General features: G+C 34.3%; 3 protein-coding genes across 3 annotated transcripts; all 3 read left to right on the top strand.

Moving 5' to 3' along the window:
- The first annotated feature begins 975 nt into the window (after positions 1-975).
- LOC130623960 (uncharacterized) lies at positions 976-5,531 on the top strand. Its single transcript, XM_057439508.1, has 3 exons — positions 976-1,853; positions 2,380-3,362; positions 5,180-5,531. Exons 2-3 carry the CDS (start codon positions 3,257-3,259, stop codon positions 5,461-5,463), a joined length of 390 nt encoding a protein of 129 aa, XP_057295491.1. The 5' UTR covers positions 976-1,853; positions 2,380-3,256; the 3' UTR covers positions 5,464-5,531.
- Positions 5,532-6,053: 522 nt separating this feature from the next.
- LOC130623549 (uncharacterized) lies at positions 6,054-7,042 on the top strand. Its single transcript, XM_057439043.1, has 2 exons — positions 6,054-6,338; positions 6,642-7,042. Exons 1-2 carry the CDS (start codon positions 6,243-6,245, stop codon positions 6,963-6,965), a joined length of 420 nt encoding a protein of 139 aa, XP_057295026.1. The 5' UTR covers positions 6,054-6,242; the 3' UTR covers positions 6,966-7,042.
- A 4,159-nt stretch (positions 7,043-11,201) lies between these two features.
- On the top strand, positions 11,202-19,324 carry LOC130624255 (uncharacterized). The gene is made up of 5 exons (XM_057439830.1): positions 11,202-12,080; positions 13,565-14,353; positions 14,713-14,781; positions 17,974-18,203; positions 18,878-19,324. Exons 2-5 carry the CDS (start codon positions 14,185-14,187, stop codon positions 18,998-19,000), a joined length of 591 nt encoding a protein of 196 aa, XP_057295813.1. The 5' UTR covers positions 11,202-12,080; positions 13,565-14,184; the 3' UTR covers positions 19,001-19,324.
- Positions 19,325-27,855: the final 8,531 nt, after the last annotated feature.

Below are 27,855 nucleotides of genomic sequence, written 5' to 3'. Positions count from 1 at the left end.
TGCAGATGTTAAAACGCTGACCAAGAAAATGTATATGATCATATCTTTTTGATAAGCAGTTAATGAGACATGAGGGTTTTAACATTTTGCCGATGTCAGCAATGGCCAGTCAAACCCCCCAAATTTTTTTTTTAGAAATTTGTATACCTGCTGCCTTCATTGTATAGGTCTTGAAACGCTTATCAAGAAAATGTATAGGATCGCGTATTTTTGACAAAAGGTTGCAGAGATATTAGGATTTGAAGGTTTTTCGATGACGTCATCAACCCGTCCATTCCGAAACGGATTCGGGGACCCAGGTTTGGGAAAATTACCCAAATTGGTCCCAGGTGGTCCCTAGTTACCTGCGCAGGAGATGACGTCAGTTATTTCCACCCGTTTCCAAGTTATTTAGCCTTAAATTTAAAAGTGCAATGCAATGGCTTCACTAATCTTAATATACTTTCCTTTGACGTCAATATTGCTTTAACGCCAAAGTTTGGTAATATACAGAACAAATTTATAGACGATGTTTTATAGACTTTATCAAAGAAATTTTATCCACTTTGCAAAAGTCACAGACAGACAGAACTGGCGTATTATTATACTAGTCGATAAGGCCCGTGGAAAAATCCACTATGGCAGAAGAACAATGGAAAAATAGGTTGCTTTAGTTTTTTGCTGACGTCAGCAGTGCATATACAAAAAGAAAATTGGTGAAATTTAGTCCTTTCGTTGTCTGTAAGGTGTAGATGTTAAAACGTTGATCAAAATAATGTATAGTATAGTATGTTTTTGACAAACGCTTAAGGAGATATAAGGGCTTAAAAATTTTGCTGACGTCAGCAAAGTCCCTACCAAAAGTTCCAAAAAAAAATTCTTCACAAATTTGTACACCCGTTGCACTCATCGTATAGATCTTGAAATGATGATCAAGAAAATGTATAGGAACATGGACTTTTGACAAACGGTTGCAGAGATATTGGGGTTTGTAGGTTTTGTGATGACGTCATCAAACCGTCCATTCCGAAACGGATTCAGGGAGACTCAGGTTTGGGAAACTTACCCAAATTGGTCCCGGGTGGTCCCTAGTTACCCACGCAGGAGGTGACGTCAGTTATTTCCATCCGTTTCCAAGTTATTTAGCCTTAAATTTAAAAGTGCAATGCAATGGCTTCCGTAATCTTAATACACTTTCCTTTGACGTCAATATTGCTTTAACGTCAAAGTTTGCTAATTTACAGAACAAATTTATAGGCGATGTTTTATAGACTTTATCAAAGAAATTTTATCCACTTTGCAAAAGTCACAGACAGAAGCTCCGTATTATTATAAGAGATAGATTTTCTTGCCTTTATTATATAAGGATCGATCCGTCACAAATTTGATATAACAAGTTAAGAAACTCTTTTTTTTAAGAAAGAAAAAAAATGTTCTTAAATTCGTATGTTAAACTGGATAAATTTATAGCCGATGAATTATATTTATTTTGCATGTTGATGCGTGATGGTTTGAGAAATATTTTGGAATATCCGGTTAAGGAAATTAATGTAATCCAAACAAGGTACTGTGACCTTAAGAAGACTAAGAAGTGCCGTTAATAAGCTATTACAATTTCTAAATAAACTACGAAAAAGAGCATTTTCCCTAATGTCTTAAACCTTCTAGTTATTGCTGTCAGTAATGCAAAGGGTAGTGTAAGTGGAGAAGACGCAGAGGAGGAGGAAGCAGAATCAACAGAAACAACATCAAGATCACTGTCGAAATTATCACCTAACCCATCTATAGAACCGAAAAATAAAAATAATATTAAAAAAAATACATCACATGCTAAAAAATATCATAATGGAACTGAATGGCATTCACTGTATCAGGTAACTCGTATGCACAAAGACTTTTAAAAATCTTCGTTTAAGACTAGCTTGTTTTAATGAATAATACAACTATTTGTAGTGGTCACCACCAATAAACTTCTTATCTGTATTATCATCCGTATAATTCAAAACCAACGTCGCTTTGTTAAAAACACAAATCTGTTTGAATGTGGAAGAGTGTGTTTGTGTCAAACAGATGTTTTGACAAGAGATCTGAAAGCTGGGCTGCTATTCCATTTGTTTTATTATGATATATAATTAAGAAGATGATGGAAATTATTTTCCTTTTTATTTCCTATCATAAATACAGACATGAAATAAAGAAAAATGAGATAAGATGCAGTCAATGAGCAGATATTATTACCATGCATCAAGAATTTAAATTTGGACGAAAATTCTATGTAGGGTTTTGGTTTACACGTGATCAACGTTTTTATATACAAAGATATGAAATTCCCACTGTGATAATTCCAAACTTTATCTACATTAATCTTCATTAATATCATCTATACTAATTTCTGTTTAGAAAATTATTCCTCGTATTAAAAGACATGTCTCATTGCAGGAAAAAAAAACTTTCCAAAACAGAAATGTAACTCAGGAAAAGAAAAAACACGGAAACAAAGCTGATAAAATCACATCTGTAGGTGTGCGTAAAAAAGCAGTAGAAGAAAATGAGGAAGAAGAGGAGCCTGATCTAGAGTTTAGCATCGATATGCCAGAAACGACTATTCAATCTGGTAAGTCTGTGGCTGCCGTATGAATATAATATCATTTTTTCATTGAAAACTTTATTTTGTTGGATAGATGAGTAAATAAAGATAAACAACATAGTTTTACCACATTTATCTGTTTAAAGTACTTCTTACTTGTTACATCTTAGGATTGACATTCCTACTGACTTATCAGCTACCAGGAGACACAGAAAATTGTCTTGAAAATAAATTATGTCTCTGGATGGCTAAAAACCTTGGAAGCGATTTTTTCATTCAAATAAAGGGATATATTGGCAAGAAAAAAATAGAATTATCCGCCACAATAATAATGGAGGTTAAATTGGTGGACGAAGAAGACAGTATGCTTACTCTGACTGACATTATGTTTCAAATAAGAGTTGGTCTAGATGATCCTGGTCTGAGACTGGAATGCAAATTGAAATACGAAAGTACAAAAGTGTCAGAAAATCCACTTATTTTTATGGGTAAGAAAAGTAAAATTTGTTGCTTTCTCTTAATTAAGAGTATAATATCTTTAGTAACTTGATAAAATTTTTTCTGCATCAACAAAAAAGATGAAGGAAAATAAAAGTTGTACATAGGTTGTATATAATTCATAATTCTGATATTTACATTCCAGGTGCGATTGAAATTGCGTTTACAGGATCAATTAGTTTAGAGTTTGCAATGGGTGGCATAATTGAGCAGCCGTTTGGAAATGAAAACCTCGCTTTTGGAAACTTATACCTGTCTGTAGGGTATTCATTCGGGCCTGTTCCCTTACCGAGCTTTGGTAAGATATTATTTTTAAAAAATCAACTTATTATTAACACGATTTCAGATACTAAAATTAAAAACATTTTGCCGCAAGCAGGAATACATGGAACCAAACAAACCATTTTGGAGATACGGATGCGAAGATAGTTTAGTCTGTCAGACAAATCTAAATTTCTTATACTCATATTATTCCTCATGTTGTATCTAGCCCCCAACATGATTGCCCTGGTCAGAAAGGTACACTAGTTTTATCCATGATAAAAGTTTTTGCTATTTTCTAAACCATTGCTTGTTGCAAACAACTGTCGAATCAATGTTCATATTTATACAATCTGTCACAGTTAATAGCTACAGTACTGAATATTAGGTTTTAATGGTTAGCGAGTTTATTTTTCTTATTTTTCAAGACCTTGGGACGAACCAACTTTGAAAACGAACAAATTGCAAGAGATTGATTCTAATAAAGGGCCACTACACAGTGTAAAACGAGATTTTACATAAAAACATAACTTATGTTCAATTAAAAATTGAAATTAAAAAAACATTTCACTTCATAGAATATTACAATTTTTGATACCTGAGACTGCATGGTATTATTTCATTCGCAATGCAGTTAACGCCGGACAACTTGCACTTCCATTATCTCGAACCATTTTTTTGCTTGGGTCTCCTTAACTTTCGTCCGAACCTTCGATCATAATTCGAACATTCATTACCCATTTTTGGTTTTTTTTTTCATTTTAGACTAAATTCGACTTAACGGGCACTTCGTATAACTCGAACATTCCTTATTTCGAACAATTTTCCTCGATTATTATTATTCCAAATATTTAAACAGGATATAGCCACTGAATGTTTGAACATTGTTATTAATGCGGGTCCTGTGTTCGGAATATACACATTAAGTATACGCTGCCATTGCCTAACCAATTTCTCTTACATGGCATGGGCTGACCCGTAGTTGTGGTAAAGACACGTGCTAAACATGCCCGCCCTGTGGACCGAACCAGGGATTGTGTGATTACGAAACCAAAGCGCTTGGAGGTTCGAGTTACCGGTAGTTAACTGCAAAAAATCCAGCTGCATTTCTCAACGTATACATCTTTTCTGAATTTCATAATATATAATAATTATAACGTCATCCAAAATTTTATAATGTTTCTGTGCTCTTTATATAAAGATATTCAGATAGAATATTAAATTATCTTGACAAAAATGAAGTTTTTAGAGCAATATAATATTCTGGTTGGATTTTATTTAGACAATTATATTAAAAACGAGGCTATTCTTTGAAAGTTCGGCTATATCAAGTATTTGACCGTAAATTTCAGCTCTGAATTGAGGCACTTAACGAATAAAAATATTTACGAAATTAGGTAATTTGTTCTACCTTTTGCTAAGTAACTTGGGATGAGAATCATTTTTAGTATCGACCTCTTTTATTGAATTTTGAATAATTAGGAAATTCGGAAAACGTCTATTGATAAAACCTCTCCTAGACGTCGATGTTTAGTTTGCGTTGTCAGCAGAAAACTGTGGTCTTAATCTCATTGTTATAACAAATGGTAAAATGGTAAATACTGTTATACCACACACTTCTTTTCTACAGCTCTGTCCCTTAATAAGCGCCTAGCCAAAACTGCAAGAATAAACTTAGCAGCCGAAGCAACTAATCGATGTTTTACGGTAACTATCGATCTGGCTTACAGTGGTTGTACTGCGGATTTAAATTTTACTTAACGGGATCTAATTAGATACAAAAGTTTATGTCAGAGTTAGCCCAATTAGCCCAACTATAGGTATGTGTAAGTAATTTTTTTTATGTTTGTATAGAATTTGCAGCGGAGCTATGGCTGGGTAAGTTGATCAAAAATGATCCAAATGAAAACAATCATGCTATCAAAATCAAAGCAGCTTTTGGTATTGATCCCAACAATCCTAAAGATTTCTGGGTGTATGCTCAGTTTAATGCCCTTACAATCCAAAAAATATGCGACGCGTTCCAGTTAAAATGTAACATACCTTCCAGCATTGGTGATTCGGGATTTCCAGAAGGAATAACTCTGTCGTATTCTTTGGAAGGTAGGTGTCACAAAAAGACAAAGTTCCCATTATAAGAACTCTACTATTTGGAAATATAATTTTTCTTGAAAGGTAAGTGTAGTGAATGTCTCACGTGGAAGGAATTTCGATGCAAAATACATTTTTAAAAGCTTCTTTTTCGCCTTAATTTTTTCTAGTTCCCGCTTCTTAGGTCACATTCTCATAATGAATTAGTGAAGACAGTCCTTAAAAAACCACAAGCGCTTAAATGTTAATATACAATCTAGATCGGTCAGTCGTAGTCGGCAAATTACTTTAAGGTGGATATTTTCTCTTGTTACAAAGACTTCAGGATCCAATACCGCACAATAGTCCAAATTACTTGATCATTTATAGAAATATTATTGATTTTCGCGCAGTATTGTTAATAGCAAAAGCGTATAAGATACGTATATAAAGTTAAATTGTAGTATCATTTTTGTAGTTTATTAGAGCAAGCATTTGAAAGAAAAAAAGAACTATTTATTTAAAAATCTTTAAAAATAGCTACGCCACAAAAAATAGATGAAAAAATAAATAAATAAAAAATGCGTTTTTGGACTATTAACATATTTGTAACATAAAAAACGAGTCTTTTTTCGCTGGAGTGTTATACCCGTGATGTTTTCATTCGGAACTTTTTTGTTTTCACTAATTTTCACGTGCTATATTACTTTATTTAGAAAGGAGTATACCAATAATTAACTTAGAAGTACAAGCTGGTTTTTACTTGAAAGGAAAAATAAAGATTTTTGATATCGAAGCTTCAGGTCACGTGCTTATTAATACTGACTCATTTGACGTTGACATTCAAATGGCACCACTTAATTGGGTGGGTGGGCTTATCAAGGTGCAACGGAACTCAGACGATAGCAAAAATGGTCCAATTTGTAAAATCAAAGCAGGCGCGGTATGTAACTATTGTTTTGTAAAAAAGACGAAAACCAATAACTTCATGATTATTTATTTTGCAATATTAAAATTGGAGGTCAGAAAATTGAAGTGTTGTTCAATATTTTTAATAAGTTTTATAGTTTTTTTTAATGTTACTGGTTCTTATTTTGTAAAAGGAGGATTGGTTGAATTGCCTTAAATCTTGAGGGTTTACAAGCAAGATTCTTTTTCTTAACAATGATTAATTCTGACACAGTGCTGCGCAGTGCAATACAGAATCATAGAATTATAAAAAACATAATTTATTACGTTTCAATAGGATGAATTTGAAGTCCACATCGAAGGATATGCCGAGGTTTTGGGAATAAATGGCGAAATAAAAATACTGGTCAGTGATACAGAGTTTGAATTTAGAGTTAGTGGTACAATGTGGCCTGGAATTTTTGATGCCTCGATAGAATTAAAAGCGTCGTATGGAAGCATTGATACTTTAAGTTTTTCAGTAAGTATATATAGATATTTAATATATCTCATAATTATCAATATTTGTTATTGCTTTAAATGCGGACTAATGACCATTAAGAAGCCGTCAGGCGTTAGTTCCTGTTGTTTTTCAAGCAAAGAAACATTAAAGTTGAATTAAAAGCTTAGTTTTACCCAACACCTGGTTTAGTTAATTTAACGTTCAGTAAGAAATGGGGGAAGGGTAGACCTGATATTTTTTAAAGAATTGAGACAGTTAGAAAATAAATCTTGGCGAGCTGTTAGTTTTTCTTATTCCAATAAAAAAATTCTTGTGGTGTCGACATTAGTTAAAACTTCGGTCAGACTTAGCAATTAAGCTGACTTACCTCCAAATTTTGCAAATGTTGAATTCGGATCTCTCTTAATAAGAAGCCATTTTAAGCCAAAAACATCCATTTGATTCAAGAAGTGACCAGTTAAAGCGCTGGCTGCAGCATTCTGCACTCGTCGCTGTTGATCGTAAATGTAGATAGGGCGTGTTAAAAAAAGACTGCATCCCCATAGTCAAGTCTGGTTTAGGACAAGTGACTTCGGTTTTCTGAAAATTTACCACCTGCTTCTTATATCAAATAATTGATAGAAAGCAGTAAAAATTTAAGATACTGATAAATTTTAAATTAATATGCTCCCTATATAAAACATCTGAAAAAAATTGAATTTAGATTGGTGATCCTCTCTGATAAATGTCTTACGACATTGCAATAAATTTATAAGTTGAAAAGTTACAACGCTTTGAAAATGCTACAGACCATTGTGGACCGCTTCTGCCGTCCCCCGCCTTGATAGGGTTAACACAAAAGGAAATGAAATGACATATTTAACTCGAAATAAATCTACTGCGCATTCGAATAATGCGTATGTCATGTGTAAAAGGTTATTACGTAATTGAAGTTCGCCTAACCGTAGTGTAAAATGCTCTTCTTATATCATCCCAGGTATACGCCTCATGTCATTTAAACCTATTCATGCTGATATTTTCCGCCTTTTCTAACTCCCACAACAATTTTGAAGAAATTAAATTGCTGTTACGTTGAACTATGCACAATTTTAGACTAAATAAATAAAAATGTTTAGTGCAAAAATTAAAGCTGAAGTCACTATAAAATCAAAGAAGATATATTGATTTCATTTAGACTCTTAGGGACTGCGTGTCCTTTGTAAATAATTTTCACTGAATTTCTAATAAGCAAGCAAAATATTTGAAGATTTGCTAAGTCGAGCCCTGTTAGTAGTATCCCTATATCCGTAATAATAACCCTTCATTGACAATGCAGCTTCGTTTAAAAGTGATAATTTTTACTAATCTTTAAAACAAAGACGATCAAAATCGCGCAGTATTACAACTATATTGTTACCACGTTACAACATTGGAATATCACGACGTCCTACTGAGCAATGAAGTTATTATTATGTCTTCAATGACGTCATTATTACCACCATATACTGGTCCTAAATATTACTTCAAAATAAGAAATGAAAAATAAAATGTAAGTAAAAATAAAATAAAAAAAGCTAAAAAATAAAAAAGATGAAAAATAATTTGTGGTGGTTTTGGCAAATGAGCAGCAGATAGTAAAGAGGAAATGTGTGTGATGTAATTCTCTGAAGAAAATAAAACATTATAAAGGAGAGAGGTCAGAGTAGAGTTAAAGCAGTATTATTTTATTATATTATTCTAGATTGTCGTCGAAGTTCGAACCAGTCAGTTTATGCTTAAACTAAGAGAAGCCATTAAGGAATTTTGCAAAAGGGCAGGAGAAGCAGCCAAGAAAGCTTTTGATGACGCAGACGCTGAATTTGATGCTGCCAGATCAAAGGTGGATGCAGCAAAAGGAATGGTGGCTAGCTGGAAAGGAGATGTCACCGCATGGCAAGCTAAACTAAAAGCTAGACATGCTGAACTTGAGAGGAGAAAAAATGAAATGCAAGTAGATTGTAAGAGCAAGTGTCCCGAAGGTATACAATTAATAAAAACTCTCAATAATATTTTTTACGTACCTAGATGGAAACATTAAAATGATTAAATCTTTCCTTTTTCTAAAAGTTTGCTTTATGCTACTTTTTCTCTCTAAAATTTCGCTCTCTGCTACGTTTCGAACCATTTTGCACTTTTTCTAAATATTCGCTTTCTAAAGGGCTAGAAAAAATATTTCTGGATGTTGATAGGAAATACAATTGATATGAGTATTTCTGTCTATACTATTTATGGTTCCTTTCACTTTTTTTCTGTCCAGCCGGACAATCAGTCTATTATTTATTTATTTATTTATTTATCATTTGGTCTCATTTTTGTTTGTAAACCATTCAAAAGGTTGCAAGAAAATCAGGACAGGAACTGATAAGAACGGTGACGGGGAGAATGTAGAAAACGAATCAGTTGCTCCCTTGTATATGCCAATATATACCTTAGACAAGTTACATACTTCGTAGGGTATTAAAAGTTCATAACATAAAGCATGTGTTTCAATCTAAAAACACGCTACGTGGTATACTGTCGCATCAATAGACAAATACGAAAACCTGTGTAGGATTGAGATGCTGTTTATGTCGATGAATTGAAACGAATGCTTTAACAACGTGGGCAAGATCATAAAAAAGAGCCGTGAGCAACGCAGATACAAATAAAAATGAGATTAAGTAGGAAAATAAGAAGATCATAGACCAAGATTCCTGTAGCAAGAAAAGTGAATGAAACCATAAATAGTATAAACAGAAATACAATAGTATAGTATTTCCTATCAACCTCAAGAAATATGGTTACCCATAATTTGAAAAACAAATAATTACAAAAAAGTGCAAAATGGTACGAAACACAACTGAAAGTGAAATTTTGGAAAAAGAAACGTAACAGAACGAACTTTAAGAAAAGCGAAAAGCGAACTTTTAGAAAAAAGAATGTTTTTAATCTAATGTTTTCATCTTCGTACGTGAACAATGAAGAATTTAATTCCTGTGATCTAATTGGTTGATATTGATTCTCTAATTATGTTCTTAACTCGACTGTGGATGACAGCTGTAGCTGTCGTAATGTAACCTTAAATAAACTGGCTTATTCCTGACTTAATATCTATATTACCAAATGAAAATGACTGGACATATAAGTAGTAACATCTTTACAGTTTTTTATGTCTAGGCTTTTCATACATTTCTGCGTCCTGAAGTGTAGCCTAGCTAGCTAACAAGTAGTACATTTTTACTACCACTAAAACCTTAATTTTTTACTTCTATTGATAGTATGCTTCGGATTTTTGGATTGGAATCCAAGATGTTGGAAGTTCTGGGGTCATTGGGTTGGATGTCTTTACTGGAACAGCTGTTTTAGAATGATTGATGATATCATTTGCTTGGCTTCATGTGAAATAAACAAGTTGTGGAAAAAATTTGTTGTATGGGTTGAGCAAATCGGACTAAAGGTAAGTCTTTATACCATTAAATGAGTGCACTACTGATAAACGAGAAAAAAACCCCAGAGAGAAATAGAGCGTTCTACGCCAAACTTGTGGATTCCAGTAGAATACATTTTGGATGTCTGCAAACAAGATGATAAACTTGTCTTGAGACACGCAAACTTGTCTTGAGACACACAAACTTGTCTTGAGACACGCAAACTTGTCTTGAGACACGTAAACTTGTCTTGTGACACGCAAACTTGTCTTGAGGCACGCAAATTTGTTTTGACACACGCAAACTTGTCTTGAGACACGCAAACTTGTCTTGAGACACGCAAACTTGTTTTGAGACACGCAAAAATGTCTTGAGACACGCAAACTTGTCTTGAGACACGCAAACTTGTCTTGAGACACTCAAACATGTATGTTATACGTTTCGTTATGTCAAAACTTGACCAAGTTGATTAAATTTGCAGGTCAAATACAAATTTTCTGGTCAGATAGAATACAAATTGACAGGTTATACAACGAAATCGGTAGTACACAAAAACGTTTTTTGTCTTTTGTGTTGTCTTGTTTTTCGAACATGCGGCAGGCATATATAATGCAAAGTATTTTTATTTATTTAACCGGCTTAGGCAGCTCCCTAAATAGGAACACTGAGGAAATCAAGTTCGTTCTTTATGTGCGAAGTAAAATTATTGTGATCCCTGTAACATGATTGTGCCATTGCCATCGCTATAAACAAATGCTTGATTAATTTATTATTTTCAGATTGCCATCGCAATGGGTGATATAGCAAATGGACTGCTTACAATGGCGGATGGTGTCTTGAATTTAGCAAATAAAGTAATAGACTTTGCACAAGATGTCAAAGATTTTGTTGGCGCAGTTGTACAAGGCGCCCTTAAAGCGCTAGAATGGCTAGCAGATAAAGCCCTCGAATTATTTAACCTGAGGTTAGAAGTGGTTTTATTTTTATGCACTACTTAATGAACCTTGCCGCCTTTATAATAAAATTTTTGTTGCATTACAGAAAATTGCAACTCTCAGCAAGGATGGATTCCGATTTTAATGCTTGCGTTGGATACAAGATTAACTGCACAATTTTTGGTCATGATATCGAAGGGGATGGGGAGGCTTGTCTGAATTTAGGATTCATGAAATCATTAGTCGGCAGGGTGACAGACGGGGAAGGCTCTCCACCAGACTTAAAAGGTGACTATATATTTATCTTTTGAGTTAGTTTTTGGCTGAAGTGTTTACGTTTTGTCTTTTATATTTTGTTCCTACTTCTTCACCTCCCATCATTGAAGGCGCAAAGGTAAATGCATTGGTTCTGATATGTGCGAAAAGGTCATAATGCTGTGTGTGACTCCCTCTATTTGCGACGTACTGTATACTGGAGTTAAAGCGCTTCACCTGGAGGTGTGGTCCGGTTTACGGCCCTTTTTCATTCATTACTTACCTTCAACGTTGGATCATACAGTTACTTGTCATTTAACCCTGTAATAATATCCGTATTCTGTCTGTCTGGTGAAAATGCTTGCCCTGAAGCTTACTTTAAACCTCGTCTGAGTAATTCAATACTTTATGTTAACAAGTAAATAAAATGCATATAATACCACTGCGAGAAATCTGTGCGACAGGCGAAAATCTAAGGACCGCGAACACTTTTCAACGGGTTACTAATAATTTTTCAAGTAATAAATCGCGTTTAAATTACTTCTTTTCTAGGTATCACACAAACAGAGACAAAGTTAGAGGAAGCAGAAGCGAAGAAAAATACTTTAAAAGATGCTGAGAAGAAATTAGCAGATGCTGAAAAGGACGCTGAGTCAGAGGTAACTTAGACTGTTAAAAAAATTTAAACCAATATTTTTCTGTTGCGCTAAGAACTATATTTACCACAATACTAGTTTTCGACGGACAAAAGTGCAATTTTAAAAAACGACTAATACATGTTTTTGTCGGACTTTTGTCAAAATAAATATGAATAAAACTAAAAGATTCAGCTTGCCTTTTCTGCGGTCAGAATATAGACCTCGCTTTTCAATTGGTTACATCTATTGTTTACATGTTATCATTATCTGGAGTCTTTTTTTATATATTTTGGGCGAAAGTAGCACTCACCTAAAAAAACGTATTTACTTTCCGTAAGGAGGGTAAGAGGTAATCATTCTGGTTTTGTGCTCATTGAGTGGTTTTAATTCGGGGCTGAAAAAGTATTTTTTGGTTTGTGCATTTGGATTATGGATTTTCTTTGTCTAGCTTTTGTGTTAAGGAAACAGGATTTTGAGACCTTCGAAGAAAGCTTAGTTAGCTTGAAGTTTCATGTTAAATGTTATGGTGTTGAGATTCTTTTTCAACTTTTTTTGCATTTAATATTTGATTTTAATATGATTTTACATGTTAAGTTGAGTATATCTCTTTATATATAAATCTTGAACAGAACAGTTTTAAGATTTTGGCTGTAAACGTACAACGTGAGGCACGCCCTCCCGCCTGTCCCCTTTCAACACAACAAGTTCAAGCTCTACCTTCCAATAAAACAGCCAAAAAAAACGGTTAAAACTGAATTAGTCGGAAAAATTAAAGTCTAGTAAATTAACATCGCAGTAAAAAAGTTTAGTCTATTCAAAATATTGGTCACTTTCACACCAACTTCTTTAAGATAGAATTCTCTTTTAATAGTAGTGGCTATAAAATTATTTCCTGGAAACCAAATTCCACAAATTGTTCTAAAACCACAGTTCACACTAGTCAGTACTTTACTCCATATACTCAACCTTTGATAGACTAAGATGGCTAATATTTTGATTAACTTTAAGAAAGACGTCTGCTGAAAATGTTTTGATCTTAACTAACCTTACCTTCCAAAGTTGTCAGTTAGAGAGCTAGGGGGGGGGGGGGGGGGGGATAATACAAAAAGAAGAATAAGATTAAAGTCAGCATAAAAGAAATGAAATGTCCAAAAATCTTTTTTTGGTGCAAAAAAAATTATTATGATAAGAAAAAATAAGATAGGCAAGGGATTTTTTTCATGCTCAAGTGAATGCCAACTTAGATTTTGCTTATTTTAGTATAGCAGTCGAGGTTTGGGTTTTTAATAAAAAGAAATAAAGCGCAAACTAATTCCTAAGCATGTTTTTCCACAGGCTGCGAGTGTCAAAACCCATCAGTACGTAAAATGTTTACCATGCGGGTACCTTAATCGCACCTTTCATCGAAAAGAAACTCAACCTTAACATAGATGTACATATAGCGATTTAATTAAGCCCTTTAGTCATTTATATTTGTTACTTTTTATCACATTGTGCTACCATAGGTTTCTACTGAAACTGCAAAGAAATATGACGAAGAAATGCAAAGAAAAAGGGGTACTGTTCCTCATCCAGATACTATAGAATTCATAAAAAAACTTCCAAAACGTACTACAGTTCCAACTGAAGAAGAAATGAAGTATATTAAAGCAGCGAACGAACCTCTACCTAATCACAATGCTAGACGTAAGTAACTATTGCGGCTTGTACCAAAAGTGTCAGGTTCAAATGCTTTGATATTTTCTATTTTTCAAGAAATGTCAGTTAAACAAGTTATTAGGTTTGTAATAACCAAACTGTTGCTTTCATCTTTATGCTTTCACTCTATCAGAACGCATCACTGTAATATCTTATAAAACTAATGCACCATATTTTCCAGGAGAAGAGATTATTGCTGCATTTGCACCTCATCCTTGGTTCAAGCTCGAAGAGATACCACTACTTGGAATGTCTTCTTTGCCATTAAAAGATGATGCGGTCACTCGTTCAAAAAGAACACTTCTTGATTTTGGTAACAATTATTCCTTAACCGTGTCTATCATATGCAATGATATATAAATGTATAAATCACGTTTTTAAGATATTGTATGTATCAATGCTTTTTTGACCACCTATAGAATCGAATATGAACCCATGTCAACGAGTAAAAAGGGCTCTTCAAAATTATGAAGGTCTTACAGATGGATTAACATCTTCATCCAAGTCTATTACACAGCAGAGAGACATGCTGAAAAATACCATCCGTCAGGAAAGAAGCAAAATTGACACCATTAAATCAAACATTCAAAATTTAGGTACCTAAACAAATCGTTATTTTGTAGTAGCTACCTCTATTGTGTAGTAGCTACCTCTATTTTGTAGTAGCTACCTCGTAGTAGTTACCTCTATTTTGTAGTAGCTACCTCTATCTTGTAGTAGCTACCTTTATTTTGTAGTAGCTACTTCCATTTTTGTATAATATCTACAGTAAAAGATGTCTTCTTACCAAGGGTTATTTGTCTTAAAAAGATTCGAGTTTGACACTTAATATTTCTTCCTCTCCGTAAGTTCGAAAACAAACTTAAGCAAAGGATTTATATTTATTTTTGAAATTATTAAATTGTATAGTTTGTATACAAAGAGTCACAACAAAATGTTTTATTTCTGTTAATAGAACAACGGCATAATTTGACAGATGAAGAAAAATCAGACGCATATTTCTGGTACAACAAGCTTGACAAAGGTATAAAACATAAAATCTAACTGGGTGCATTTTTAAGTGAGATAATTCAAACTAGTTAGCGACACTAATAAGAAGCTATCTAAACATCTGGATTTGCTACCTTAAGCTTGGTGATAAAGAGCTAGAGAGTTGCTTTGTGGTGTAAAGCATTTTTTAATTGAGTTTTAAGCATATTGTCAATAGATTTACAGGGGCGGAACCAGAGTTTTTCAAGACTTAGTCAAAATATTGCTGTGCAATAAGGCTTGATTTTGCCAGCTGGGTGTCTTGGGGGGTGTTGTAAGGCCCCCAAGTGGGGTCTGGGGCTAAACTCCATAAGCTTTCGCTAATTCGAGCTTTGCGGGTACAAAATCGCCGAAATTTGTCTTTCGGTTCATCCAGTTAAAATTGACAAAAAGAAACGCTAAGCTATTAGAAAAACTCCTGAGAACAGTTTTTGTAAGAAACAACTCTTCGTCTTGCACGTTTTTCTATAAGAAACCTAAGCATTTGGTCGAGTGTACAGTTTCTTAAAATTCCGATAATTTGAGCCTGAAATGTTTTTTAATTTTCTTTATTTGAGCCTGGAAAGTTTCTTAAAAATGTAGAACTTAAAGAAATGTAGAACTTAAACAACAACAGGGATTAACAGGGATTCACTACAATAAAGTGAGACAGTTGTGAATGTATTTCAATATTTATAAACTCTTGCTGTTTTTGCCAATATCAGGCTTCATCAGCATGGCTAGGTGAATCAAATGATTACACCATGGAAAGCACAATAAAACACAAACATAACAAAAACAATGGCCAATTACGAAGAAAAATAGGGTTATGAAAAAGTTAACCTTCGGTTGCTCATTGTATACCGACCTAACAGCATCTATGTTAGGCATGATTTCCTTATGGATGTACATGAGCGCAATTCCATTTAAACGATCCTAAACCATGATGCGCCTAGTGTAGTCGTAAAGTCTACGTTAAGAAGAAAAGGAACGTTCACATTCACAGGATATGACGGTAAAGTGGCTGAAATTCTTAATGCTACCTTAATGTATTCAAAGCCATCAAATTTGACAGCTTTTAACACTTTAATAACATTGTCTGGTAAGCAACCATCATAATCAGACCAGACGATTTGGCAAATCATTTCTGTAAAATTCAACAAATTATTGTTAATTTTTCTTTTTATTATTGTTGGCAAGGCAAGTATTAACAAAAAAGGCAACCATGTCTTGGGGGTACAGTTGTTTATTGCTTCTGCTTTAACTGTCTCCTCGGGAGAAAGAGTCATGTCACAAACAATATGGAACAAGAAAAATCTGAATAAACGTTTTTTAGATATATATAAAAAATTTTCCCTTTGGTTTTTAAAAGCAAATTGAAAACAAAAAATCTGTTCAATGAGCTCATATTACAAAAAGAAATAGCCTGCTAGCTATAGCTAATAGCTCAACAACTAGCTTTTCGTAGCTAATACTGAAAACCTTTAAAATAAGTTAAGGTGTTTTGGAGAGTAGAAAACATACTTCTCACCTTAAAGCAATAATTCCTTTTATCTTCACACCTCGCCTTATGGAATGTATATAGCTATATAGCTAGCTATCTCCACCTGAATTTTACCAACCAAGCGATAAATATCTCCAGAAAACAAAAATCTCCCAGAATGAACACTTTCTAAAAGTTCTTTTAGCATTTCACGAAAAAATTTAACATTAGCACATTTTAAATCAGGCCATGTTAATACGAACGAATGCAAGCTAAAAAGGCGTGAGTCTTTGACTGATCTTGACGGATGGGAGTTAAAACTATAGCCTAACAGGTTATAAGTAACGTAGTACGGAACCTAAATTTTCTACGCCGCTACAGGCCGCATATTGTTGGACTACGCATAGAGTGTAAAAATTACGTCACGATTTTGACGTCACATACCTCTAAAGTGAGATGGGGAGGGTTGCGGGCCATAGCTATTTGATTTTTGACTACTGAGTGACTGATTAGTTAAAACAAATCAGTCAAAATCTGTAAGCTATTATTTGTAACCCTCTTAGTTTATATGGTAGCGACGTTACAACTTTGACGTCAACATTCCCATAGCCGAAATGGAGAGGGCTGTGAACAGTGGCTTTTTGGTGCAGAAAAATTAGAATCTGAACTGATTCTTTCCAACACCCGTATCGTAATCCCCAGAACGTAGCAATCATTTGCTTGTTTTTTTCGTCAAATTTATACTTAGTCATGCGAATTATCTGACTAACCCTGGATCCGCGCCTGATTTATGTATGAGTAGGGAAGGAAATATGTTTTTCATTGAAGATACTGTAATGGTCCAGACATATATTCACTATATTCGTTATTTCTCGAAACATCTGGGTTTTTCTTTTTACAAAATTATTCATTGAATATAAAAGCAAATGAAATTGTATATGAAATAATATAAATATGATTTTTTTCCAGGTAGCCATAAATTTACATTTTTCTTTTTCGCTAAAACATCTAGACATGATAAAGAATCTCGACAAAAATTTGTACACGTACTCATCAATACAAATTACTTTGTCACAAATGAAGTTTTGCTTATTTAATAACACAGACGTGTTACCGCACAAAAAAACAAGCAAAAAAAAATATTCTCACCAGTTTTTATAAAAAAACCCAACAACGCGCTCATCTGAATAAATGTGGTCATGCATTGTTGCTAGGGTAATAATGAACTGGTTAAGATCTACTACGCAATGAAAGAATGAAATGGAGGGAAAATTTGTACGTTTTAGTGGAAAGTAAAAATTCAGATTTATGGTTACCTGAAGAAAAGAATAGTTTTTATGCTGATATTATCTTATGGACAATTTAGTTTGCTTTTATGTCTAATAACTAGTTTTTTTTTTAAGTTTTTTGGAGAAATAATGAATATACTGAATTTGTGTCTGAAACAATACAATAAATAACCTTAACTTATTAACTGGTCAACATATTCTAGCCAACACAGAATGAAGAAACATTTAGCAATGGTTAATTTCTTGGAAAATTTAACGTCAAAGAATAAATAAATTGATGATTTGCACAACCATTTTATTTAGTAAAAAAAGGCAATGTACATTTAAGCCAAATGCATAGGCGTGAAAAAAAGTTATTAAAATGATATGTTACGTTTTTTAGTTTTATTTCTGGACTTGCAACGTAAAAATATCCCAATTCTTCTCGTTCTTTTAGGACTAAATGATTTCACAAAGCGATCAGAAGAAGCGATTAACAAACAGGACTCATATGCGTTGCCAATTCTTCGAAACCAACTGAATCATATGCTGAAAACAGAGAAAGGCTCAACAGTGCTGGAATTCACAGATTTGATTCATAAAAATGCAATGCAAGGGTACAAGCGATCTATCATTCCCAAACACGAAAGTGACGATGGACAAAAAACGCTTTTGTCCATCAAACGGGTAAGTTAAATTTGGAATTGTGTTACTTAAGGCTGAAATACACTATCATTGTTCAAAGGTATGATTTAATGAATTTAAAGCTCGAAGATTTGTTACTTATTGTCGCGATGTTTGTAAATCACATTTTTTTGTTACTTCAATCGTTTTGTTTTAAAACATTTTGGCAACTGTTCATGCGATCTATGTAAAAACTAGAAAATATGTTAAATAACATTTATGTAGCTTTCAGAAACTTCAAACAGAAAAAACATTTGCTCTAGAGCTAAAGGAATTCAATTTTAAGCAGATTGCGGCATTTTGAACAAATTTCAAGCTTCTAAAGACTTCAAAGAAAATGTGCTGACGCAAGCAAAAATTTGATGCCGCTTTTGTGTTCCTTTTCGGACGTACTTTAAGTGTTCCAAGTTTGATCCAATTTGGACCAGCTTATGAAATGTTATTGTCATAATATGTTCGAAATACCCCGGACCGAATAGGGTTGGTATTATTTATATTTGGTAATTTTCGTGCTTTCCTGCAAACGAGATTTGGTACAAAATCACGCGAAAACAAATCTTTTGAGCGGCAATTATTATACATAAAATTATACCTCTTTCATGAACCAAAACTAATTTCCAAAAGACTTTAAATTATTTCAAAAACGTAAGTAAAACAAATTATATTTTTATTTTAAGGATTTGAAAGACGTACTCACCAATGTTGACGACTCTCTGACAAATCAAGATGGCCGACTGCAAGTTCTTCGAAACAACATTCAATCCATGAAAAAACATGTCCACGCTTGCGAGAACAATTAAAAGAAAATTTACTTCACCATGTATGGTATTGAAAGAATTTGAGAGGGAAGTAGTATCGCAAGAGTATTTAGTCATTGTAACTTTTAGAGTCAATGGAGAAAAAAATCATGCATTCAAAACAATACCTATTGTAGTGGTCACTTTTATTACATTCTACCGCATAACTCAGTTTTTTCAATATCTAGGAGGCTGTAAGTAGTAATCCAGCAGTGCAGAATAACAAATGCGTACAAATGCGCATGAAAAATCATGCGCATTTGTTGTCAATAATGCTACTAGCTTCATACACGCTTGTCAAGTACATTTTCTGATTTACAGCAACTTTTTCTTCACGTAGCTGATGTTAACAACGGACCTATTACAAGATTCATTCGTGTATATGTCGAATTTCATATCTACTCCAAAACTACAAACCCTTAGAAGTTACGTCAAAAAAGGTAGCCCAGCCCGAAATTTCGTCTCCATAAGTAGTAATTTCCATAACTAGATGCACCTAATTTGGGCATGTCTCTTAAGACGAAGTCAGCATTAGCCTTTTTTCCTAATTTTACTCTGTTCGTCAGCATTTTAGAATGCCAGCATGTTAGGAACTGTGAATAGCAGGTTTCAAAAGTTTCTTACCTAACATACGAACTTACAAAAGTAGACTGCAGAGAATTAGCGACTTGTTGCTTTTTGCTTACTTTTATACATGACCGAAATGTAACGATATCTTGGTGGTGGATTGTAGTTAAATTGAGTTGAAAATTAGCAGGTGAACCTTAAAAGTATTAATTGTAAATCTGTTTTGTGGTTCAGATTTTTCACATGTCAGAAAGAACTAAAACTGTTGAAAATCTAAAAGATTTCTAATACTAGACAACGGAAATAAAAAAAAATTTAAATGTTAAAAACTGAGATAAGTTACCACAAAACACTCACAGCTTATATATAAAGCATAATATCTTTGATAATATAAAATTAAAATGGTACCAGAGTAGCGGTTCCGCGCAGCTTTACTTTGGAATAGCGCCGAATCCAAATTTTTACTACGTTTGATTTGAACTATAACGGCTCGTTTTTTACTGATAACAAGTGAAAGTTCTTCCTGCCCTCGACATTTTAGCAGTAACATGCAAAAAGGCGATTTTGTTTCAGAAGTGGTGATGTGAGTTTCAGATGCTCTTTTTGGCCTTTTTCTTTTGCAAATACTTTTCATTATATGCTTCACTAGTCACAAAGCTTTAACACACTAGTGTTAGTATCCTCTGAACATAAATAAATTTTGGATAATCAGAGTCTTAGCTAGCTAATTATCTAACTAACTTTTAGTTTAGTACAAATGCACTTTATCCTGGTCAATTTTTCTTGAACTACTAGCTAAAGCAAGCAGATACAATTTGTGTTTGTACTTTGAACAATATGTAAACAATTTTCTAATCTTTAATACTTAAAAAGAATCCAGATTAGCCTTTGCGTGTCAAACAAAACAACAGTTCATCACCCAGTCACTCGACTGGGTGATGTACTTTTCTGGTAAAACAGAAAATGTTGTAACCATTTTTGCTTGAAATAAAGTTGTTGAAAGCGTCTTTTTTCAAACATTACGCCAGAATGAGAGCATTAATGGCATGGCTCCCTCCCAAAGTTAGCGACATGGCAAATCATGTTAGAGTGCTTACATCGTTTTTGATTTCATTTTCTTTTTCAACTTTTGCTGGAATTTTGATGGTAGAGCTGTGTGTGCTATGACGGGGTAAGAATAAGGTTTAACGAGTAATTTTATTTAAGCCAAAATTACCACAAAGTATCTGCGAAACAACAACCGACAAACCGATGTTGCAGGAATTTTTTTTTTAAGTAATAATGCAGTATATGTTTGATGTAGAGTTTACATGTATATCTGTAAAATAACCTGTAAAGTAACCCCTAAATTATACCTGTAAGCCCTTTAGACTCGCTTTATTTTCACTTAAACGCTCACGTGGCGTTTAACGCCGGGTTGCCCTTTATTATTGGTGGTTTAACCCAGTGTTTCTACAGCGATTCTCCTGGCTGGTTTTTCCCGCTATTCTTTTACTCTTTTATGTACTCCAAGAACGGACATAAGTTGAAAATCAAAGACATATTGTTGTAGCGAATCATCAGCAGTTATGGTTTAAAACAGATCGTGCGTGTCGCTGAATGTTTCTCAATATTTTATTAATGTAAAAAAGATTTTATTGAAAAAGCTAGTGCTTATCTGTAAAAACAGATTGCACATGATACAATTCTCTTCGGAGGAGATATTTTATTGGAATCTCTTACAGGTTTTAACTTGTTTATTTGCTTCCTGCAAGGTCTACTTTTTGAGATAATACAAGTCATTAAAAAGTTTGTTGTAGTAAAAAAGCCATGTGCAACCTTTTGCATGAAAAGAATGTTAAAATCCGTTGTAGCGCTAAAATCTCAAACAGATTGGTACCGTTAGAAAGTCAATGGAATGTAGTTTTTGAAACGGCCTTCTCTTCTCCAGCACGTGCCAATGACTGGGATTGGTACCACAGTAAAAAAAGAATTATTTACCTCGATTTTTTAAAAAAGCACCCAGTGTCGCTGACGAGATCCAGTACGCATGCAAAATTGGGAAGAATGTTAATTCTCGCAGTGCAGATGTCTCATTTATCGCAGGTATTACGCCAATGTCCAAAATCATTTCACTCGGGTCCCACAGTCAATCGTTTGACCGTTAAAAGCAATAGATCCTAGTAGTACCAGAAGAATAAGAGTAAATACATGTTTGTACAAATATGTGCCCTAACTGTTGGTACCGTTAGAAAGTCAATGAAATGTTGTTTTGGAAACTGTTTTTACTTCTTCAGCGCGCGCCAACGGCTAGGCTTGGTACCATAGTAAAAACTGACTTATTCATCATAATTTTTAAATGAAGGGCTAGCAAAGGGCCCAGTTTCACTGGGGAGTTGAAGCAGTCCTTTAAATTTTCGAAGAATCTCATTTCTCGCAGTGGAAAGCTCTCATTTATCGTTGTGCAAAGTGGATGTCTTAATTTTCCTTAGATGTCACCGAAACTTTTTTTCATGTCGCCGAAATAAGTATTTTCAATATGTCGAGATATCTAATGGCTGATTTCGGAACAAGGATACACTGGATACAAAATAGAAACAAATGTAACAAGATTCCCTTCACTTTAAAACAAGCGCAAAATGTGAAAAGGTAGTGTGTTAAAAGCATATTTAAGTGAAGAAAATTCTGGGTGAAGAAAGATAATCCCTTAAGTAAAGTTAGAAGACATGAGAAGTTACTTCAGCGGTGGATAGTGGAGCTAAAAGTAGTAAAGTAAAGTTTGAAGTAGAAAAGTGAAGCTTGAGTTTAAAGTCAATTTGAACTCACAAATAGTAAGAACTTTGATATTTGTAGACGTTCAGTTTTTATGTTGCTAGAGCTACGTGTCAGGCAGACTAGCCTTTTCCAGAAAAAGTTACTTAAAAGCCTCAGCTTCTTAAAGTTTTATATTTTACTGCATTTTTTATAGAAAAAGTTAGCATATTTGCTTACATTTTTTGCATAATTAATGTGCCTCATTTGCGTCACAAATGAATTTGTCCTAAAATTTAAAATGCTAGATAAGGCAGTTAATTGGCTAACAAACAAATGCGCTAGCGAAACAGAAAATTTTTGTTTGTTGAACTTAATGCATATTTTTATATGTGTTTTACGAAGCATAAATAGCTACAATCCCGGTCAAAATATATTGGCAGTAAGCTACAAAAAGTGCAGTATAATCCTTTCTTACCCCCTCTCCCCCATTATCAATACTTGAAAACGCGTTAGCACAACTTTTGAACATTGGTACTGGAGGAAAGGGGGCTTTGTACTTATCAAGCTCTTGCTACACATGAAAAAAGGGTTTACTGCCATTATTTTTGACCGGGATTGTCTGAATTTCAAGAAAAAAATTTGACAAAAGTTGTGGCTTTTTCTTCCTAGAGAAAGTCAAAAAGGCCTCTGTAACTCGAATTTACACGTGGACTTGACCCTAGTTTCTATGAGACTACTATTCTGTAACGAATCCAGTGAAATGATAATAAAAATTAGGCGCCAAAATTCGAAGAAAACGAAAGTGAAATCAAATGATATTCAACACAAGAAATAAGCTCTCATCCTAGCCTAAAATAACGTATAAAATAAAGTATAAAACCTAATATAGAATGGCAAACAATATAAATAGCGATAAGGAGCTTGAGAACGTATATGTTAACGTACTCCAAAGCAGATCTAAGTGTTTTTCCAAATCAGAAGGCGTTCACAGACATCGTATTAGAGGCATTTTCCATAGGGACGCCTAAGGCTAATGTCGAACACTGGGCTACTTGTACAGAGGTTCATGCAGATGGTGAGCATCAACACTACCACATGACATTGAAACTGAGTGGAACCCGTCGTTGGCGCCCCATTCATCAGCACATTTACAAGACACGTAAGATTTCTGTGAACTTCTCATCCAAAAACTATGGGTACTTGCTGCATACCGTTATGTTTGCAAAGATAAACCGTTTGAGTCAGTTTTGCACAGCAAAAATCACCCAAACTTAAAGAATGCCAAATCACCAGTGTCAAAGCGGGGTTTCACTCGTTTTTCCCAAAATTCAAAGAAACGCCGGTGTTTGGAGGGTCCAGTACAAAAACCGGAAGCTTCAGCTAAACGACGCTTATCTAATAGTGATGTTGCCAAGTTTCTTGTTGAAAACGACATAAAAAATGACACTCAGCTCATGTCAGTGGCAAACCGGAGACAAGCTGAGAATCAGCCAGACTTATTCAATTTTATCTTAAATAAGTCTTCAAAGGCACTCTCAGAACTCATTTCTGTAACTTGGAAAATGCACAGTGCCCCTAAAGCGATCGAGCGACAGCAAAAATGTAGACTTGACGTTGTGGTAAAAAAATCAAACACAGCCTGCGTAGACGGATGCAACGGCACTTGGTTGGTGTGTGCAAGGCAAGTGTTGAGAAACAATAGCATCAATATATTTTGCTGATGCTCTGCGAGAATGTCTGAAGCGTGGTCGCAAGAAAAATAACAATATCCTGTTAACAGGACCAACAAATTGTGGAAAATCATTCTTGTTGAACCTTGTAGAACTAATTTTCAATTGTTTTGTTAATCCTGCAAGCAGCAAGTACGCATGGGTTGGCCTCGATGAATGTGAACTCGCCTACCTTAATGATTTTAGGTGGTCAGCGGAATTAATCGCATGGAACGAATTTCTCCTCCTGTTGGAAGGTCAGACTGTTCACCTGCCAAGGCCTAAAAACCAGTTTGCCACTGACATGGTTATAGGCAGGGACAATTCCATGCCAATTTTGGCTACAAGCAAAGGTTAAATTGAACATGTTGGAAAATATAACCAGAGAGACCAACGCGAAACAGATATGATGAGTTCAAGGTGGCGAGAATTCAAATTCATTGAAGAAATCCCAAAGGAATCGATGAAAGACTTAGAACCTTGTCCGCACTGTTTTTGCACCCTGGTTATCCAAGGCATGGATGCGTAAAATGTATAATATATAAAAACTATGTTCGCATTTAAAAGTTATTATATTCCATGCGTCACAAGTGCGTCACATATGCGTCACAAGCTATATAGTACTATGCTGTAAAAGAATTTAATGCGTCACATGCGTCACATCCAAAGTTTTAAAAGAATAGTATATATATATCTTTAAAAAAAATGTTGTGACGCATGTGACGCATACATTTAACAGTTAAACACATGCAAAAAACCGAGTGACGCACTGTGACGCATAGAATTTACAGCTAAATATCTTTAAAAACTTAATATTTTGTTCTGGCACCTTTGTGCTTTTGCACAAGTGCCAACCTTTTTGGCATTAATGATATCAGGTTGTCAATAGTTTGTTTTGGAATACCTGTCAACATGGTTTGCTTGATTCTGTTCACAAACTGTTCATATGTTTCTGCTGTGATGTTCTGTTTCATTTCGTCTTCTTTTAATTTTGTCCTAACCAGGTGGAAAAAATTTTCTATTGGGTTTATATCCGGGAAGCGTGCTGGTATTTTGACCATGACATAACCTTTGCGCTCCAAGGCCACCCTCGCTGCTTTTGAATTTTGTTTAGGACATCCATCCTGAAGAAACTTGTACGGTAGCGCAGACTCGCTCTTCGCGAAGGCAGTGGGGAATTGTTCATCAATAACATACCTGGCAAAATTGTCGCCAGTGATTTTCCAGTCATGATGGTGACACATGACAACCCCATTACCAAAACTAATCGCAACAAAAAAATTTGCCATCTTACCCCCACTGCCTTCTTTTTGTCCTTTTGTTGTGATAGAAAGACCTTCGTTGGGCCTACGCCAGGTCATACTTGATACTGTTCTCGCCTCTCCAGCCGGTTTGGGCTAAAATGCAAATCCAATCCCATCCAAATTAAACCCAATCTCCTTAGTCCAGTACTCGGCCGGGAGATTTAACTGTTGCCTAGCAAACTTTGTGCGAATGGATTTGTCTTTCACGCTCAAAAGTCCTTTTTTCCTTGATTGACAATACTTGTAACCATGTTTCTGCAAACAACGTCGTATGTCTCTGTTACTTATCTTCCAGCCGAGTCCTGCTGTCTCTTGAACTTTCTTCGAGGAGAACTGTACCCCATTCCGTCGCAATTGTGCCACAGTCCTGACAATAATTCGTTCCATACGGATAGACAACTTTCGAGGGCGACCTTGGTTTTCTTTCCGTGGATCGAACGGGGCAGCGATTTTCATAGGTTTTTTTGCATGCCTGTAAATGGTCCGCTTTGCAAACTGTTTTCCATAACGCTTGACAAGCTCATAACAACTCAGACCGTTCTCCTGATGCAATATCCTCAACTTCATGGAAGTTTGTAGGTCCATTTTTTGATACTTACCCCGACTGTTTTTTGGGGACATTTTGATTTTGCGCTGGTTTTATGTTTATATATATCTTTCTAGAAAAACGAAAATATACATGTTGTTGTTATCATTGTTTCTGTTGGCAGTTATGTACATGCAAAACAAACATAAACAAGGTCCTTTTTTCAGTTCGATCTTCCTTACAGAGCTTAGCACTACCTTATTGGTACTAATTTTCTAAATTTTTGACTCAATATACATGTACCCTTTCATTCTTGAAAAGGTATATATATATTTTTTGCGCGTAGTACTTTTCTCCCAAAACATTTTGCGCGTTGCTTCTGTACTAATTTTTTTTCGCACAACTGCGTCAAAATTAATACCCACAAAAATTAGTAACAATAACGTATTCATCTAACTACAATTTTTCACGGAATATTATAATGTCTCGCGATTATCGAAAAATGCCCCATTCGCCTCGTCATCTATTGTTTTAGCATTTCTTTTGTTTCCAATTTTAGCATGGCACAAAAGAAACAATGCTGGTACATACTTCAAAACATATATATAGTATCCACCTTTAGAATTAATTTAAAAAGTAAGTCAAAAAAATTACTGCAAAAAATTGCCAAAAAAATTCTAAGTCTAAAATTTCAGAGACAATCCCGGTCAAAATATATTGGCAGTAAGCTACAAAAAGTGCAGTATAATCCTTTCTTACCCCCTCTCCCCCATTATCAATACTTGGAAACGCGTTAGCACAACTTTTGAACATTGATACTGGGGGAAAGGGGGCTTTGTACTTATCAAGCTCTTGCTACACATGAAAAAAGGGTTTACTGCCATTATTTTTGACCGGGATTGTAGCTGCCTATACGCGTCCTCCCAGTTTACCTATATTTAACTGGGTATCTATCTGTCTTAGCTAATTTTAACCTCAATCTCCATAATGTTGTTATTCCTCTTGTTACCTATTTTTATCAACCTTGGTAGTCAAATTTAGGAATCTTATTTGATCACGAATTATGATGTAACAAGCCATAAAATCTTACAAAATGTTATTGAACTTTTAGGATAGTGCGAGAATTAATTTTTTTTCACGTTTTCTGTAAACTTTTCTTTAGGAGCAACGATTTTGTTAAGCTTAATGTATATGCCTCAATTGGAGTAAGTTTTATTGTTTTGTTAAACTTTTGTAAGCCAGCATGCAAATCATCAGCTTATAATTTTTTGCAAGAGTGGTGGTTGATATTTTTACAAAGGTTGTTGACATTTTTTGGGGAAATTTGTATGTGTTTTTGACATTTGTGATAAAAATTTCCGAGAAGAGGATATGGTTGTCCGTTTATATTGCTTGTGTTGCCTGAAATGCTGTGTAACTTTCGCGGAAAAAGATCACAAGAAATGTACTGAAAAAACAAATTTTTGTACAGTTAGACTTCACTGTGAGCTGTTGTGTAAGTTGATTTATTCATATATTTTGTGTTATAAACTTTTTTAAACCGTAAATTAACTGTATGTGATGTCATTTTTGCTGGAAGAAAATTTCACGGTTTCACGTTTTTGTTTTTGTAAAGAATTTCACAAAATTTTGCAGGAATGAATATTTGGTTATGATAAAAAATTACTGAATGTTCGGACTGAAACTGTTTTCGTTTTTTTGACATGACATGACAGGATCGTATGCAAGTATAAATACTAAAAGAATTAATCCGATATTCCACACTTTCCAAGTTGTATTTTTGTATGCATTGAAATGACTTTGACTTTGATGTGTTTCATATCCTTTTTGTGGAAGATTTTATGTGTAAAGACAATATAGAACATGCTAATTGAACAGATTTTTATTGATTTTGATTTTTTCCCTAGAAATCTTTGTATTCTACATTCAGTGTGAACTTTGTGAGAAAGGACTATATATGCAATGTTTTCAAAATAATGATTTTCGTTGATTTTAAATTTACTCCTTGCTCATTGCTTT

This window comes from Hydractinia symbiolongicarpus, chromosome 13 (genome assembly GCF_029227915.1).
Source record: "Hydractinia symbiolongicarpus strain clone_291-10 chromosome 13, HSymV2.1, whole genome shotgun sequence".
NCBI lineage: Eukaryota > Metazoa > Cnidaria > Hydrozoa > Anthoathecata > Hydractiniidae > Hydractinia > Hydractinia symbiolongicarpus.
The sequence above is the reverse complement of the archived record's forward strand: the minus strand, read 5'-3'. Positions and strand labels throughout refer to the sequence as shown.

Coding starts and splice junctions, on each gene's coding strand:
- LOC130624255 (XM_057439830.1), top strand. CDS start 14,185: ATGAACCCATGTCAACGAGTAAAAAGGGCTCTTCAAAATTATGAAGGT. Junction 14,354..14,712: donor ATCAAACATTCAAAATTTAG/GTACCTAAACAA, acceptor TTCTGTTAATAG/AACAACGGCATAATTTGACA. Junction 18,204..18,877: donor CGCTTTTGTCCATCAAACGG/GTAAGTTAAATT, acceptor TTTTATTTTAAG/GATTTGAAAGACGTACTCAC.
- LOC130623549 (XM_057439043.1), top strand. CDS start 6,243: ATGGCACCACTTAATTGGGTGGGTGGGCTTATCAAGGTGCAACGGAAC. Junction 6,339..6,641: donor GTAAAATCAAAGCAGGCGCG/GTATGTAACTAT, acceptor ACGTTTCAATAG/GATGAATTTGAAGTCCACAT.
- LOC130623960 (XM_057439508.1), top strand. CDS start 3,257: ATGGGTGGCATAATTGAGCAGCCGTTTGGAAATGAAAACCTCGCTTTT. Junction 3,363..5,179: donor TGTTCCCTTACCGAGCTTTG/GTAAGATATTAT, acceptor ATGTTTGTATAG/AATTTGCAGCGGAGCTATGG.